General features: G+C 58.8%; 1 protein-coding gene across 1 annotated transcript; it reads left to right on the top strand.

Annotated features, from left to right (window-relative positions):
* The first annotated feature begins 6,466 nt into the window (after nucleotides 1-6,466).
* Nucleotides 6,467-9,706, top strand: RTP5 (receptor transporter protein 5 (putative)). The gene is given in 7 exon segments (XM_027115632.1): nucleotides 6,467-6,627; nucleotides 8,232-8,365; nucleotides 8,368-8,703; nucleotides 8,706-8,785; nucleotides 8,788-8,860; nucleotides 8,863-9,045; nucleotides 9,048-9,706. Coding segments are annotated over 7 exon segments (1,617 nt in total). The 5' UTR covers nucleotides 6,467-6,475.
* Nucleotides 9,707-15,495: the final 5,789 nt, after the last annotated feature.

The raw sequence follows: 15,495 nt of genomic DNA, 5'->3' as shown, positions 1-15,495 counted from the left end.
CCCCCCCCACACACACCGTCCCCCACACACACACTGTCCCCCCCACACACACTGTGCCCACCACACACACCGTGCCCACCCCACACACTGTGCCCACCTGTCCCCCTCCCTCACCATCCTTCATTAGGGACAGAATAGGCTTCCTGGATGGAGGGAAGAGGGAAGGTCAGGGCTCCATCTGTCTCCTTTCTGTGTCCCCTGATGTTTGGCCCTGTCCTCTCTGTCCTGCGTCCTTATTTCACCCCTTCAGGTTTGGGAGATTCCAGCCGGGGTCCCAGCCAGGGCCTCCGTTCCCCTGGTCCCACCTATTACCCTCTCACATGACCAGGCGCTGGACGGGGTTCATCAGAGCCAACAGGGGACCCCCAGTTCAGTGGGCTTTCCAGTGACGACAGCTGTGTGTCGTTGTCATTGAGGTGATTGCGGGTGTGTTCCCAGTTGTGAGGATAACAGAGCTGGCTCTGCACGTGGGGCTGAGTCTCTCTCTGTGATAACATTTTGCACAACTGCCATCTGCTATTACAACCAGGATGCTGCCATGGGTACGGCCCAGCAGAGGAGTGCAGAGGGCCTTGTTTTAGTTCACTGACTTGTGTGTGTTTAGTGCTGTACGATGTAGCCATGTGACAGCCCTGGCATCCAGCCCTCTGAGATGATGCCAAGGTCCGTCACCACGGGACACCCTGTGCCTCTCTGAGTCACGCCCATCTCCCTTCCGCTCTCACCCTGCATCCACTGGTCCATCCTCCAGCATATACTTTTGTCTCCACAAAGCACACAGTGGGATGGCCCGGCAGTGGCCCGCGGGGTGGGTCTCTCATGCCGCACGATCCCATGGACAGTGGTCCACGCATGCGTTTGTCTCCACTGGGATCGTCACTGTGCCCGCATGTGCTCCGTGGCAGGTGGCACACTTGGCTCTTCTCCGCTGAGGTGCACTGGGTGGACCTAGTTTGGGGTGGTCCCGCTGGGAGGATCCCATGTGCAGGGCCTGGGTGAGCAGCAGCTTTGGTCCTGGGATCCGTGGGTGGCTGGGTGCAAGGTGCCGCGGGGTGTGTGTTCTGTGTCTGCGGGGCACCCCACCTCTACCCAGTCCATCAGGCTGCCGGCTGCTTCCTGCCCGACCAACTGCAGAAGCCCAGGGACCAGCAGTGAAGGAAGCCAACGGCCCAGAAGGTTCTCAGCAAAGCGGGCACTGAGGACGCAGGGTCTAGCTCTTAGGAGCCTGGGGAAATTTCCCTACTCGGGCCACCCACCCTTCTACCTTGAGAAGAGGGCCCGAGAGTTTCCAGGTGTGCCGGCCGAGGTGACACGCACAGCCGGACAGGAGCGGAGGGAGAGTGGGGGAGAGGGGGCTCCCGTGCTCCTGAGGCACCACCAGAGCCGGAGAGACGTTTCCATTCACAGGAGAAACACAGCAAGTGGGAGGATCATCCTGAAACTGCTTTCGAGGGGCTGGAGGGTGGTGGTGTCAGTGACCTCTGACCCAGACTGGGAGGAGCACAGTGGAAATGATGCCCCACAGCCCGGGAGGGCGGTGGATTCACAGCTAGTCTGAGGTTGGAACAGGAAATGGTTAATAGTGATTGCAAATACAAACTTTCTGCTCTATCCTGTTTCTGAAGCATTTCCCAGAAGTTAAAAAAGAGCGCCTAATTTATCTGCCCAATTTGAGAATCAAATTAAAAAATAGGGACAAAATATTTTCACCATTTATTGTACACAAGAATAATAGTTGGCTTGTTTGTTAAGGTGGTGGGTTCCCAGATTTCTTACCCCCTCATTTCTAAACTTTCTAGAATGCTGTTGGGAGTTTAAATGCAAATTTATATTTTAAATTTCCAAAAGTGTGTGTTTGGGTGTATGTGTTCATGTGTATGTGTGTGTGTAGGTTTGTAGGCGTGTGTGTGTATTCATGTGCAGGTATGTGTATGGTGTGTGTTCATGCCTGTATAGGTGTTCATGTGTTTATGTGTTTTGTGTGTGGTGTGTGTTCACCGGTACCTGTTCCTGTGTGTGCATGTGCTTATACATGGGTTGGTATTTGTATATGTGTATATGTGTGTGGTGTGTTTGTGTGTGCATAGGTATGTATGTTTTATGGGTGTGTGTTCATGTGTGTGTAGTACACGTGTGTGAACACTTCCCCGGCCTATCCCACTGGGTGTCATTCACGCTTCTTGCTGGCTGGTCGCCCAGGCAGCTGAGGTGCTGCCCCGCGGGCTCCAGTGCCAGACTGACCTGGGTGGACGTGCAGCCGCCCCCGTGGGCATGCAAGAGCTGCTGCCCTCTGGGCAGGCTGTCCTCAACTTGGAGGGCCGGGTCCCCTCTGCCCAGCCTGTGCCGGCTCACCCCGAAGGTGCCCCCTCGCCTGCGTCCCTTGTCCGTCCCCTCTGTTGCCCAATGCCACGGCTCCTTCCGGGACCTGGCGGAGGTGCCGGCCCCTCGCTTGGCAGCAGCTGGGCTGGACGCTGGAACTTGGGATGGCGGGAAGCGCCTTTAGGAACAGAACCGGCTGGGTGGGGGCTGCTGTCCCGGCTGCTGGCCAGGACCCCCTCCTGATGCCTGCAGGCCCCGGACACACACCTCGACGGCATGCTTGGGCTCGGGCCTCCCGGGGGGCCACACGGCCTGGGGTTCGGGGAGTGGCCCATGTTCCTGAAGCTGCACCCCCTCTGCTGAGGTCTGGGGGGCTGAGGTGAGCCCAGCATGAGCTGAGCACCACGCTTCTGCCCAAGTCTCTCTTCTTGTCTGTCTGTCTGCCTGTCTGTCTCAACCTCTCCTGTCCAGACACACAAGGTGGGGCCCTGTTGACAGAGCAAAGCCAATCAGCCGGCTGGCCTCGTGCTGGACCCAGCGACCCCTTGACCCTGACCTGGCTGCCAGCTTTGAGGCCTCCCTGCTGTGAGGTCCTGCCTCTGCCACCCTCCCCCTCCCCACCCCCAGTCCAAATGGGGCAGTTCCCTCGTCCAGGGTCGCAGTGAGGGGCTTCAGGGGAGCCAGCCAGGCGAAGAAGGTGACAGACACTCCTGCAGGAGACTGTCCTCGTGTCTCACCTGGGCTGCGGAAGGTCTGCTTTCACATGCTCCACCTGGAAGCCCCCAGTGTGAGGGCTGCCCCTGCCCTCCGATCAGGGCAGTGAGTGTGAGGGGGGAGGCCAGAGAGTGTCCACGGGGAGAGGGGCCTCGGCGTCTCCCTCAGGGGTGCGATCGTATAGAAATGGTACCTGGTTTCCTGACACCGTTCTCCACCCATACCCCACCCCGGACTGGGGTCATCAGTGCCCCAGGGAGGCTGTCATAGGTTAGAAGGTGGAGGGCAGCGTAGAGGCAGAGGGCGTGGCTACGAGCCTTGTTCATAGAGCCTGTCCTTAGCGGTGCCAGCATCCTCGCACCGGCTCCGAGGAAGGGCTTCTCCCACCCCATCTACGGGCTGCACAGTCACACAGCCGGACCCGTGGTTCCAGGACACGCCGCACAACCCAGGAATCACGTACGGAGTGGTGTGTGCGTTTTGCTTCGCCCATCGTTTCTCTGGTCAAAAGGAAAAGGAGGGGATATTTATGCCTGAAGAATTTGTTAGCTGACCCTGTAAGTAGTTTTTGCAGGGGGCTTGGCTCGTGGGTTTGGGGAGCACATAAATGGGCAGACGGATAGAGGTACGTGGAGGCTGACTTCCCCGGGGTCTGCACCTGGGCCTTTGGATCAGGCTCTGGGCCAGACTGAGGAGGTCCTGAGAAAGGTTGGAGGCGACAGGCTCCTTCCATTTTGAAAGGGTCCGTCTCATCACCCAAAGGTTATTTTCCAGGGCAGGGGGTGGTGAGTTATGATTCCAAGACTCTCCCCCAGAGTCAGAGACAGTTGGTGGTCTCGGAGCGGAGAGGCCTGCAGGGTGGCCTGGTGTACAGGGCTGTGGTCCAGTCTGGGCAGAGCGAGGGTGCCCACACCCAGCACGGTGTAGGCACAGCCAGGGCCGCTGTGCCTGGAGGCGCTACCAGAGAGGGAGAGCTCGGTGGGGGCTCCTTGGGCCAGGGCTACAGCCATCCCCTCAGCCCCCTGCACAGGCATGTGACAGGACAGCATGGGTGCCCACATACGCACAATGGCCCTGGACTAACCAGCAAAATTCAGGACCTTAGAATTGCTATGATTGGCTGGGTGATAACCAAAAAACTCCCAGAAAATGGCTGCTAGAAGTTTATTTCTCTCTTGAAGAAGAACTCCAGAGGTAGGCGACCCTGAAGTGGTATCGTGACTCCAACTGCCCTCAAGGATTCAGGGTCTCAGCATGTGGTTTCCATCTGCAAGGTCACCTCATGGTCTAAGGTGGCTGCAGGAGTGCCAGCCATCACCTCTGCACTGATGAACAGAGAAGGTGGAAGTGGAATGGGAAAGGCTGGACTTCCCCTGGTTACCTGGTCCCATATTACAGAACCTTCCCCAAAGCACATTCCAATAATTTCCTGTTCTATCTCATTGTCACACTTAGCTGCAAGGAAGAAAGATGTCATCCAGTTGAAAGAGAGCCAAAAGGAAGTTTGAGAAATGAACAAGTCACTTGACAGGATCAGCTGTAGTCTGGACACAGACGAGGAGAGAATCAAGGAACTGGGAGAAAAATGAGAAGAAACTGCTCAGCATGCAGGGTACAGAGGCAGAGTCACGAGACAGGTGGATATAGGGAGGAGGCCCACAGGGAGGTGAACAGGCCATGGGCAGAGCATTCACTGGGGGCGAAGGCTGTGCTAAGTCTGCGCCTTGGAATTTCTAGGTGGGTCTGGGCATGAACAGGCTGCAGGAAAGGTCCGCAAGGCCCGCTCCCAGCAGGGGTGGATGCAGCGATTCTTGAACCTGGAGCCGGCTGCCCGGCAGGTGCCGTAGCCCTCGGCAGGGGACACAGAGCAGGCAGCTCGCTGCTGTGGGCACTGCCGCTTGCCCAGAGGCCCAGGGGCAGGGTCCACGACCCTCATTCCGGGCGGGGTGCTCCGGATGAGGCCCGCTCTGGCCTGGGAGCTGCCGAACGGCCTGGAGGAGCATCCTTTCCCGCCAGCCGTGGCGCTGGGGGACTTGCTGGCTGCTGAGCACCGTCCCGACAGTCCATGTCCCTGTTTCACTTGGTCAGAGCTTTTCCTCTCGTCAACATGAGCCGCCGATTCACAGCCTTGGACCCACGGAGAAACCCGCTTCCGTGGCACTGGGCCGGCCAGCTCCTCGGCGGAGCCACGCTGCCCAGTGGACAGGGCGCTGGGTGCCGCCTCCCCTGGGAGCTCGCTTGAGCCCTCCCCCCACCGCCCCGGGCTCAGGCCCCTCCCGGCTCTGCTCAACCCTCCAGCCTCGGCTGGCTCTTTCCTCGAGCCATGTCGCCCTCGCACCTTCACCAAGTACTGGACACACGGGGCGGGGGGGCGGGTGGGGGGCGAAGCTGGCCCACAGACAGCGCAGGAGCCAGACGCATGCGCACAAGACGCGGGGGCGGAGCTTCCTCTCAGGGGAGGCGCAAAGCCCCCAAACAGGCTGCATCTCGGGTGGAGCGGCCAGGGCTCCCAGCGCCGGTGCCCCTGCCGGGAGGGGATTGCTGGCGGCGGGTATGGGGCACGCAGACAGCTTTGGGGGCCGGCTCCTTCAGGTCCTGAGCTAAGACTTCAGAGTAATTTGTGAAGCTGTGCATTACCTTTAAGGCATTTTTACGTAAATGTACATTTCTAGCCAATAAAAAGTATGAAGAAAGGAAAAGACTTGGGAGGGACTTCCCTGGCGCTCCAGTGGTTAGGACTCCACGCTTCCACTGCAGGGGACGCGGGTTCCATCCGTGCTCGGGGAACTAAGACCCCGTAAGCTGCGTGCGTGGCGCAGCTGAACAAACACCAAAAAAAAAAAATAAATAAATAAAAGAAAGAAAAAGAAAAGTCATGGGAAAATTTGCAACGATACATGTTCAGTAAAGTTCCTTAAGCTTTGTTTGTAATGGCAAAGACTTAGCACCGTGGTCAAGGACAGAGGCCGGGCAGGTAGATCATGCCCCAGCCACAGACTGGAAAATATCAGATATTTAGAAGAATGGGCATCACCGTCCATGCTACGCTGTGGGTAAAAGAAGCAGACCTTAGGATAATATGTTCAGTAAGATTTCCTATTTGTGAAAAATAATTATGGAAATGTATATGTGCATAGGCACCGAAAATACGTGGATGTCAGCACCACAATGATGACTATGGGCGATTTTTATCATATTGTAGTTTGTCCTTTTTATGTTTCTGATTTTTCCTAAAATGAAAATCCACTGCTTGCGTAATAAAAAATACGCAAAAGGGTCAGAAAAAAAGGCCTATTTCTCATTTCTCTGAGACAAATCCGGTTGCTATGGAGACGAGACGGTTGTCAAGGCGGCAATTGGTCGGTGCCGGAGGCGGGTGGGCGCTCGCTAGGAACCGCAGCCAGCGCAGCCCTCAGACCACACTGGGGAGCCCAGCGCCAGCATGGACGGCGTGGATGTGTGGGCCACCACCTTGGCCCAGCTGATGGCCAAGAGGAAGCCCCAGAACACCTGGGAGCTGGTCCCCGAGGAGAACCTGGCCTCAGGGCACCTGGACAGCAGTGGTTTCCAGTACCGGCTGCGGGGGCTCTCGAGGTGCGGCTGAGGGGGGGGGTCTCCTGTGGGGTCCTGGGAGGGAGGGGCCGAGGCTACTTAACCACTGGCTAGGCTGGGTGTGGCCTGGCCGGTGAGGAAGGCGGCGGGGGGTCCGTGTGTCTGCCTGGCCTTGGCACCCAACAGGTGGGTGGGTGGGTCGGGTGTTGCTCCTCCCTTCCGGGAAGTGGGGGTGTTGGGGGAGCAGTCTGTTCATTGCCTTTCAGCACAGGCCAGCTGAGGCCCTGCCTGGCAGTGTCGGCACTGCCAGGCCAGTTGGGGCCCTGCCAAGGGGCAGCTGGCGTGGTGATGCTGCCCCTGCGTGGAGGACTTTGCTTGTTCACTGCAGCATCTCCTCGTTTCTGTGGCAGCGCTGACAGCGGGAGCAGGGTGTGGGCAGGTACCCGGTCGCCGCTCGGCCCTGCACTGCAGGGAGGCCTGAGGGGATGGAAGAAGGGGGTACGGGCCCCAGAGGAAGGAGGATGTCCCCGGCCTGGGCTGTGGCCGAGTGCGGGCCGCGTCACGAGCCCCCGGGACCATGGGTCACCACGTGAGCCTCGCTCTTCCTCGTGATGCCAGCTGCCGTCAGAGCAGCCAGCACGGGCCAGACCTGCAGGGGCCCTGCCCAGCCAGGCAGCCTGGTCCCCCAGGGGCCAGCTGGGAGGGGGCTGAGGGGAGAGGGGGCCGCGCAGACCAGTCCCGCCCCAGTTCCCCAGCGTCCGAAATCCCTGGAGTCAGGTGTGCGCTGGGATGCCGGCTTTCCCAGGTGTCAGGAAGTAACAGCCTTCGGCGCATCTGAGGGGCCCCTTCCAACCCGGTACTCTGTGGGTACCCGGGCCCCACAGAGGAGCCGCTCTACACAGGTGGGACGAGGACCCTGAGTACATCTTGGTTTTCTGTTTTCACGGACAGAAATGCCAGCTGGTGGGATGGTCACTAGGGCAGACCCACCTCTCCACGTGCAGCCACTGGCCACGTGTAGCCATGACGCGCTCATTAATTAACAAAGGAGGAAGTTCAGTCCCCAGGGCACCATCCGTGTCTAGGTGCTCCCCGGCCACGTGTGCTGGAGGCTGCATGCGGGGGCACAGTGGGGACAAGCCCACCATCAGGGGAAGTTCCGGTGAGGGTCAGAGGGTCACTCACCTGTGACCTGACAGTCTGGAAACAGAAGGACACAGGGCCTTCAGCCTCCGGAGCGGCACCCTCACCGCTCTCCTCACGCTCCTCTGCCCGCCCCCAGCCTCCCCATCACCTCTCTCCCGTGGGGTGGGCTCCCCAGGTCCTTTCTGCAGCCCCCCGCCCCCTCACTGGGCATCACAGAAGCTCTTCCTTTCCTCACTGTCCTGGTGGCGTCTCCTCGAGCAGCTGAGACCCAGGTCAGCAGGCGACAGACCGGCAGCAGCAGGCGCAGAGGCGGCCCTGCGCGTTCAGTCGCGGCTTTGCTGCTGAGAGCGTCTTGGTGCCGAATGGATGAAAGGCGCCGGCTATGGCTTTTCAGGTTGTGGGTGCAGCGAGGGATGTGCACACACGGGCTGGGGTCATGAATTCCGCTGGGCCTGGGGGAGGGCCACCCCGGCCCCGCTCACCCCCTCTCTCCTCCCCAGGCTCCAGTGTGGCCGCTGCCAGTGGGGCTGGTCCTCGGCCCACGTGCACATCCTCTTCCACCTGTAGTGGGACGAGGATGCCCAGCAGGGGCTGGTGAAGGTGCGCATCTGGGCCCAGCGGTGCCGGCTGTGCCCGCGGGCGGGGCCGCCTGCCACGTCAGCCTGCTCAGCGTGCGGCTCTTCCTCAACAAGCTGGTGCAGTTCATCGCGCAGAAGTGCTACGGGGAGGGCCCAGGCTCCGACCAGTGCCCCGAGATCTGCTTCGGCGAGCACTGCGACGCCTGCGACCTGGGGGTCTGCTTCTTCCAGAAGCCCCCGGACCCCGCCTGGGGGCCCGAGGTCAAGAGCCCCAGCACCAGCAAGGGCAGGTTCACCCTGTATGGTGGCAGCAACGTGGACGCCCCCACCGCCAGCCAACAGCTGCGCATGCTTGGCTGCAGGCTTATGGTGGACCGCTCCAGGGGCTACACCCCAACTCCACCACGGTCCCCCTCTCCGTGGCCGACTTCATCAAGAACCCCCTCTCCGAGAGCAGGGACTTCTTCGGCGAGAGGATGAGGAGATCGTCACTGTCCCCTCTCCCTTGTGCGCGAGGACAAGGGGCCCGTGGCCGACCCCAGCGGGCCGCTCACTGTTGGCAGGGGCTCCCCCTACCTGCCCACCAGCTCCAAGGCCACGTCCAAAGGCAAACGCTTCCCGGTGAACATCAAAGTCCCCGTGTTCCACGGCAAAGGCCTCGTCCTCAGCGGCACCAAGGAGATGACAGGCTTTATCTACAAAGGCCATGGCTGCATCTCCGACCCTGATGGAGATGAGATGCAGACGATGGCTGGGGCCCCGCGTTCAGCAGCAGCGGTGCCGTCACTGAAGTCACTGATGGAAACAGCCCGCGGCCAGTGACCTACATCATCGGCCTCAGGCACAACGGGCAGGGCTCCGTCACCTTCCCCTCTTCCTTGACCAATGTGGTCCTTGAAGGCGAGGACCCCTTTGACCTCATCTACGGCTCCCTCACCTTCCCTTTCATCTTCGCCACCAAGGGCAAAGGCGGGGCGTCCTCTGCTGGCGTCACTGAAGGCAAAGGGAAGGGGGATGGCGGCAGCGGCCCTGCCACCACTGGCCGTGAGCCCCTTCCGGGGACCAATGCCAGTGGCCCTGTCCCCATCAGCGAGGGCTCCGTCACTATCCCCTTCTCCGTCCTCAGTATCATTCAGAGCAAGGGCTCTAGCAGTGATGACAGTGGCCCTGAAAGCAATGGCCTTGCCACCCCTGGCTTTTCCAAGAAGCAGAGGCAGCCGGGGCCCAGGGCGGGCAAGTCCGGCCCTGGGTGCTACTGGGAGGAGGACTTCTGCTGGGCCGTAGGCTTCCGCTTCGACCCCTACGAAGAAGTCTGGATCTGGGTCTCCATGACCGTCCACATCCTCTGGATAATGTACCTGTACAAGTTCAGCTCTGACCACTCCCCGTGGGTGTGAAGTGTGGCGCCTCTCGTCGGTCCCTGCTTCACCCCCCAGCAGGGCCGCCCGGGCAGCCAGCGAGCCAAGTGACCTCCCTGTCCCCCCAGCAAGCCCCCGGCCGCCTTGGCCGCCCCCTGCTTCCGTGTTCTGTCTCCTGCCATGAGTTGTGGTGTCGTGGAAGCTCACGCCGTGATCGTCCCCCGAGCTGACCGCGTGTGTTCCAGGCGCTTTTCTGTACGTGTGTTACACTCCAATAAAATAAAAGTTAGGAAGCAGCAGCCACACGGCACTCGGGCTGAGCTGAAGGTGTGAGGTGGGAGGGCGAGGTGGGCACATGGGCCGACTCCTGGGTCCCAGTCCCCGCGGGGTCTCCTTCCCTCGATGGCTCCTGGATCCCTGGACGGGACGCTCGGATCTGTTCAGCACAGGCTGTCAGGGCGGGGTGGGCGGTGGGGGGAGGAGGTCCTACACCACCCACTCTGCGAAGATGAAAGCCCCTTGAGGTGTGGTTGGCAAGCCTCTTCCCCCCCGCGCCCCCCAACACCAGGGTCCCAGTAGCTGAGGAGGTAGCTTCCCCACGGGAGGGGCAGGAGGCCAGCCAGCGCTTTACCGGATTCTGTTCACGGCTCCCCTGGAGCATTTATATCCACAGCGCTGTTTTGGTTTAAGAAACTCCATCTGTGCTGTAGGTCAGAAAACTGTTCTGTCACTTGTATGCACACCTTGGATTTCCATCTTAAAGGCCGTAGGTCCGGTTCTAAGGGGCAGGGGTGTTGGGCCATGTGGGTCCCAGGCAGCTGGGGGCGTGACAGCGGGCAGCTGGGTCAGGCCGCCCTGTAGCCCCCCATGCAGAGCCGGCCCCAGGACCCTGGTGGGGGGTTTGTCTGCAGAGCCCGAGGTCTGAGACTTGCATCCCCTGGCTGGATGAGAGTTTGGGAAGGCCTGCCCTGTGGGGAGGGCTGAGTGGACGGAATCCAGAGGCACTGGAGAGTCTGCCCTCAGGCCTGCCGTCAGGGTGAGTGGGGAAGGCGGGGCGGGGCTCCCGCACAGACAGGGCTGCCTGAGGTGGCAGGGGAGGAGGGGGCTTTACATCAGCACCAGGGTGGCATGTGCCCTCCCCAGGCCTGCTCACAGAGACCCCACATGACACCAGAGCCACGGAAGCTTCCACCCTACACGGAAGGCCAAACCTGCACGGGACGTGAGCCTGTACACCTCAGCCAGCCTGAGCAGAGCCTCACCAGACAGCACGAGGCCAGGTCACCAGGTGGCCTATGTGCTAACCTCACCCTTAGTGCAAGACCCACCCTCCACCCTCAGTGGTGTGTCTGCACTGGGTGAGACCCTCACTCTTAGGACAGAAACCACCTTCCCACCCTCAGTGGTCTGTCTACACTGGGTGAGATCCTCACCCTTTGTGCAGGATCCACCCTTCCACTATTAGTGGTCTGTCTACACTGGGTGAAACCCTCACCTGAGAGCAGGACTGAGCCTCCCACCTTGGTTTTCCCGTCTACACTGTGGTGTGACGACCTAGCTGGGTGGTGTCTGTGGTGGTTGGGGTTCTAATTTACTTTTATTATTATTTTTTTTTTAACGGTACGCGGGCCTCTCACTGCTGTGGCCTCTCCCGTTGCGGAGCACAGGCTCCGGACGCTCAGGCTCAGCGGCCATGGCTCACGGGCCCAGCTGCTCCGCGGCATGTGGGATCCTCCCGGACCGGGGCACGAGTCCGCGTCCCCTGCATCGGCAGGCGGACTCTCAACCACTAGACCACCAGGGAAGCCCCTATTTTTTATTTTTTTATGACATAAGCTCTGTTTTATTTGGGGGAATCAGGAAAGGCCTCTCTTTTGAGAGAAGGCTTTTGATTAGGAGACTTTTGAGAAGAGGCTTGATGGAAATAAAAGTAGCAAAATGAGGATTAAAATAAGTCAGTCTATAGGATTTTTCAGTTAGGAAGCCACTTCAGTTAGGAAACCACCTTCACAATGATGAGTGGAGTGCGGGGGATGAAATTTGAGTGCAAAGGGCTGAGAATGAGTAAGAGGAGACAGCGTTATTGTTTCCAGTTCACTGCAAAGACCAGAGGAGAGACAGAGACGGGGGGGGGGGGGGGGGGGGAGAATATGCATATCCGAAACAACACAGGATCCCATCGGCCTCTGCTTGCAATTAGTATCTGACTCTTAGCTCCCTTCCCGGGGCCACCTTTTCTGATTCTGTTTTCTTTTAGCTTCAGGTAGTCTTTTCCCCCGCCTAGCTGTCCTCTTCGGCCCTGCACAATTCCTTTAGGGAGCTGTCTCTAAGCCCCACGTCACATACTCGGAGGCAATTGCCTCCTTGAACTCTTGCGCCGAGGGGGCTTTTATTTCTTCAGCGTTTGCACAAAGTTATTTTTCAGTCGCTTCCTCCTTCTGTCTGTTCTCCCCTGTCCTGACTTCGGCCTTCATTGTTCACTTTCCACTTTCAACCCTGCCTTGGCTTTTAGACTAGATTTCAGCATTGTTTTCTTACCCATAATCTTGTCTACCTGTTTTCCAAGAATTAGGTCCTTCCTGTACACTGCTTTGGGCTGCCTATCTCAATCCAGCCCCAGGAGATATGGTGTTTCCTGAAGATACAGCAGAGGAAACTACAGATTAGGTTGTTAACCTACAGTTCTGGATCACCTCCTTGGTAAGACCATGGCCATTTCATGCCCAAATTAAAGTCCTCCATGGCTAGCCAACCTGGCACTAGAGGTAGAACATTACTCTAGGGACTTCCCCGGTGGCACAGTGGTTAAGAATCCGCCTGCCAATGCAGGGGACACGGGTTCAAGCCCTGGTCTGGGAAGATCTCACATGCCGCAGAGCAACTAAGCCCGCGCGCCACAACTATCGAGTCTGCGCTCCAGAGCCCGCGAGCCACAACTACTGAGCCCACGTGCTGCAACTACTAAAGTCCGCACACCTAGAGCCTGTGCTCCGCAGCAAAGAGAAGCCACCGCAATGAGAAGCCCGCACACCGCAACGAAGAGCAGCCCCCGCTCGCCGCAACTAGAGAAACCTGCACACAGCGACAAAGACCCAACGCAGCCAAAAAAACAAAACCAAGACCCAAACCAAACACCCCGCCCCCCTCCCCCCTCACCAAAACAGAAAATCATTACTCTAATAACTGGAATCCCTGGGCTCATTAACCATTCACAGAGCCCAGGGCCGAACTGCTGGCTCTACATTGAGAAGTCCAACCCCCATGGCTCTGAGAGCACTCCGAGTTCTGAGGTCTGTTCTCCCAGAGGTTCAGTCCTGCCCCTCTCTAACTGATAATATGCTAAGTGTGCATAAAGCACTTCTGCTGAATCGGGGGTTCTGACTGAAAGGGGGTTCTGATGGCAGTTCCTGTGCTGGGCTCAGCATGGACACTGGGTGGGCTCCCTCTGCCCCCACGTGTCAGGGGCCCCCGGCCTCTGGCTCTCTGGCTTTGCCCGGAAATGGCTGCGTGGAGGCTGTGCTGTCCATAGAGGCGTCACCTCTGTTCCTGGTTCCAGTGTGACCTCTGCTGGCGCAGGTCTCTCCCTCCCCAGCCTTGGCCAAACTGCAGCGTCACCTCCATGGTTTCCAACTTGTAGATAAACTAAAATTATTTCCCAGATGCAAAGCTTGCCTGGGTGGATTAAACTGGATGCTGTGACAGCTGAGAATTTCAGTGCTGGCCACTCTTCCTGTGGGTGCATAACAGGTGTTCAGTCCAGGAGTCTGACCACACCGGCTCAGAGGGCGGAGTCACCCCCGGCCCTGGGGTAGGTGTGGGGAATCTGCCCCCAGCACCACCACCCAACCCCCTCCCTCCCGTATGGGTGGGCTCTGCACCAGCTCCTGGCTTCTGGGACCTCCTGGTGGTCAGCTGGGCCACCCGGGGCGGACGGTAACCTGCCCCTCCCCCAACATCCCCGGCCAGCGCTGTGCGGCGGGCGGTCCTGGGCCTGTTGGACTCACGGTAACGGTCTGTGCCTCCCCGGGCCCTGCTGGCCACACACCTTGACCTCATCTCTGTCCCTCCCGTCGCCCGCCCGGCCCGCGCACGTGCAGGGAGAGGGAGGGTCGGGTTCCCGTATGGCCCCTCTGGGTCTTCAGCACCCCTCGCCCTAGGAACCTGCGAAGAGCGGTGTCCCCTTAGGTGTGAGCACACGGGGACTTCAGTAAGGCCCACACCAGCCGGAAGCAGAAAATGTGGGGAGCGCTAGGGTCCTCCAAATAGGGAGTGGGCAGAGGGAGGCATCACGGATGGCATAAGGGGGGTGGTACAGCGCCTCCGGGTCCGGGGGTCCTCAGTAGGCACTCCCAGTCTCCTCCCCAACTCCTAGCCCAGCCCCACCCCTCCCACCCTTCCCCAGCCCCTCGGTCTCCTGCCGCCCCAGGCCCCCGCCCCCAGCTCCGGCCCCTCCTCCAGCCCCCGCCCGGCCGCCCGCGTTGTCCTGCGGCGCCCCCGAGTGGCCGCTGGCGGGAAGCGCAGTCCTGCGATGGGGGAGGCGGGAAGGCTCTGCCGCTGTTTTAACTGTTTTAACTGTTTACTGTTTAATCAGAAGGTTCCTTAAAACCCAGCAAACTCCACCCATCGTCAGCATCACTAGCACACGGTTTCATAAATAATTAAAACTCATTTAATTACTTAATAATTCATTCAGAATTAAGATTCAGGAATACGATGAAAGCGAGAGCAATACCCACACTTGACCTGTGCGCCCCCATGCCCCCCCCCCCCCCATTCAGGCGTGCGGGCTATGTGAGTGCGCGGTCAAGGGAAGTTCAGGCTCGCGGACACTGGATAAAACGCCAAGGGCGAGCCTGGGGCTCAAATCCAGGGCAGCCGGCGCCCCAGCCCCTGTGCAGCCTGAGTGACCACGTTGGGCCAGGAGGACTAAAGGCAGACACGTTTCAAATGTAATTGCTATTAGTTCAAGCAAGGATGGGGTACTTAAAGTGTGAACGATTTCCTGATTTCTTGCCCTCTAGGGAGAGGCCATAGGGTCACGGTCGGGGACACAAACCCCTCCTCTCCTCAGCCTGTTTCCAGAGCAGGTTCAGGAGACCACACGCAGGGCAGGGGGCCTGATCTGGCCAAACCTGACTAGCTGGTGCCCCTCCCGAGGATGGGGTCGGCTGGGCTGCACCGGGTGTGAGCTGCCCCATCTTTTCATCACCTGTCCTCTTAGTTGAAAGATTAGACGGCAGACTGTTGACTCTCACTATGATGAAATAAAATTCATATTTTACGGCAAGATGAGAAAAATTTTAAACAAAAACCTTTTCTTGCCCGTTTGGGCCTCCTCCCTCCCCTTTAGTGTGTGCTGTGCGTCTGCGTCAACCAGACCTCCTTAGGAGGGAACCTTCCTTCCTAATCCTGTGAGGGCCCACAAGGACCTGTGCCCCACTACTCACTCTGTACGTGCAGGTCTGGATTACGTAAACTGTCAATAATACGTCACTTGATGCATAACTGTCTCAAGACCTTATGTAAATGGGCTTTGATTTCTAATGGGCAGAGCACTCCCCAGAGCTTTCTGAAAGACTCTCTGCAGTTATAATCCTGAGGTTGGCTAGAGTAAAATTTTCTATTTCTTTCTTGGATTGACTATTGATTAATTTTCATTGTCAATTAGGAAACACATCTGTTTTGTAGTCCAGATGTTCTCACCCGCTAGGGCAGTCTGGCATTCCCATCTAGAAAGTTATACAGCTCTAGTCAGAAAGGGGCTGGTGAGTGTGCCCTGACCCCCGCGTGGCCTTGAGAGGAGTGGGTGGGACAGAGGGCCATGTTGC

Source organism: Aethalodelphis obliquidens, unplaced genomic scaffold (assembly GCF_003676395.1).
Source record: "Aethalodelphis obliquidens isolate GAN/ISIS:26980383/991018 unplaced genomic scaffold, ASM367639v1 scaffold2, whole genome shotgun sequence".
Classification (NCBI taxonomy): Eukaryota; Metazoa; Chordata; class Mammalia; order Artiodactyla; family Delphinidae; genus Aethalodelphis; species Aethalodelphis obliquidens.
The sequence above is the reverse complement of the archived record's forward strand: the minus strand, read 5'-3'. Positions and strand labels throughout refer to the sequence as shown.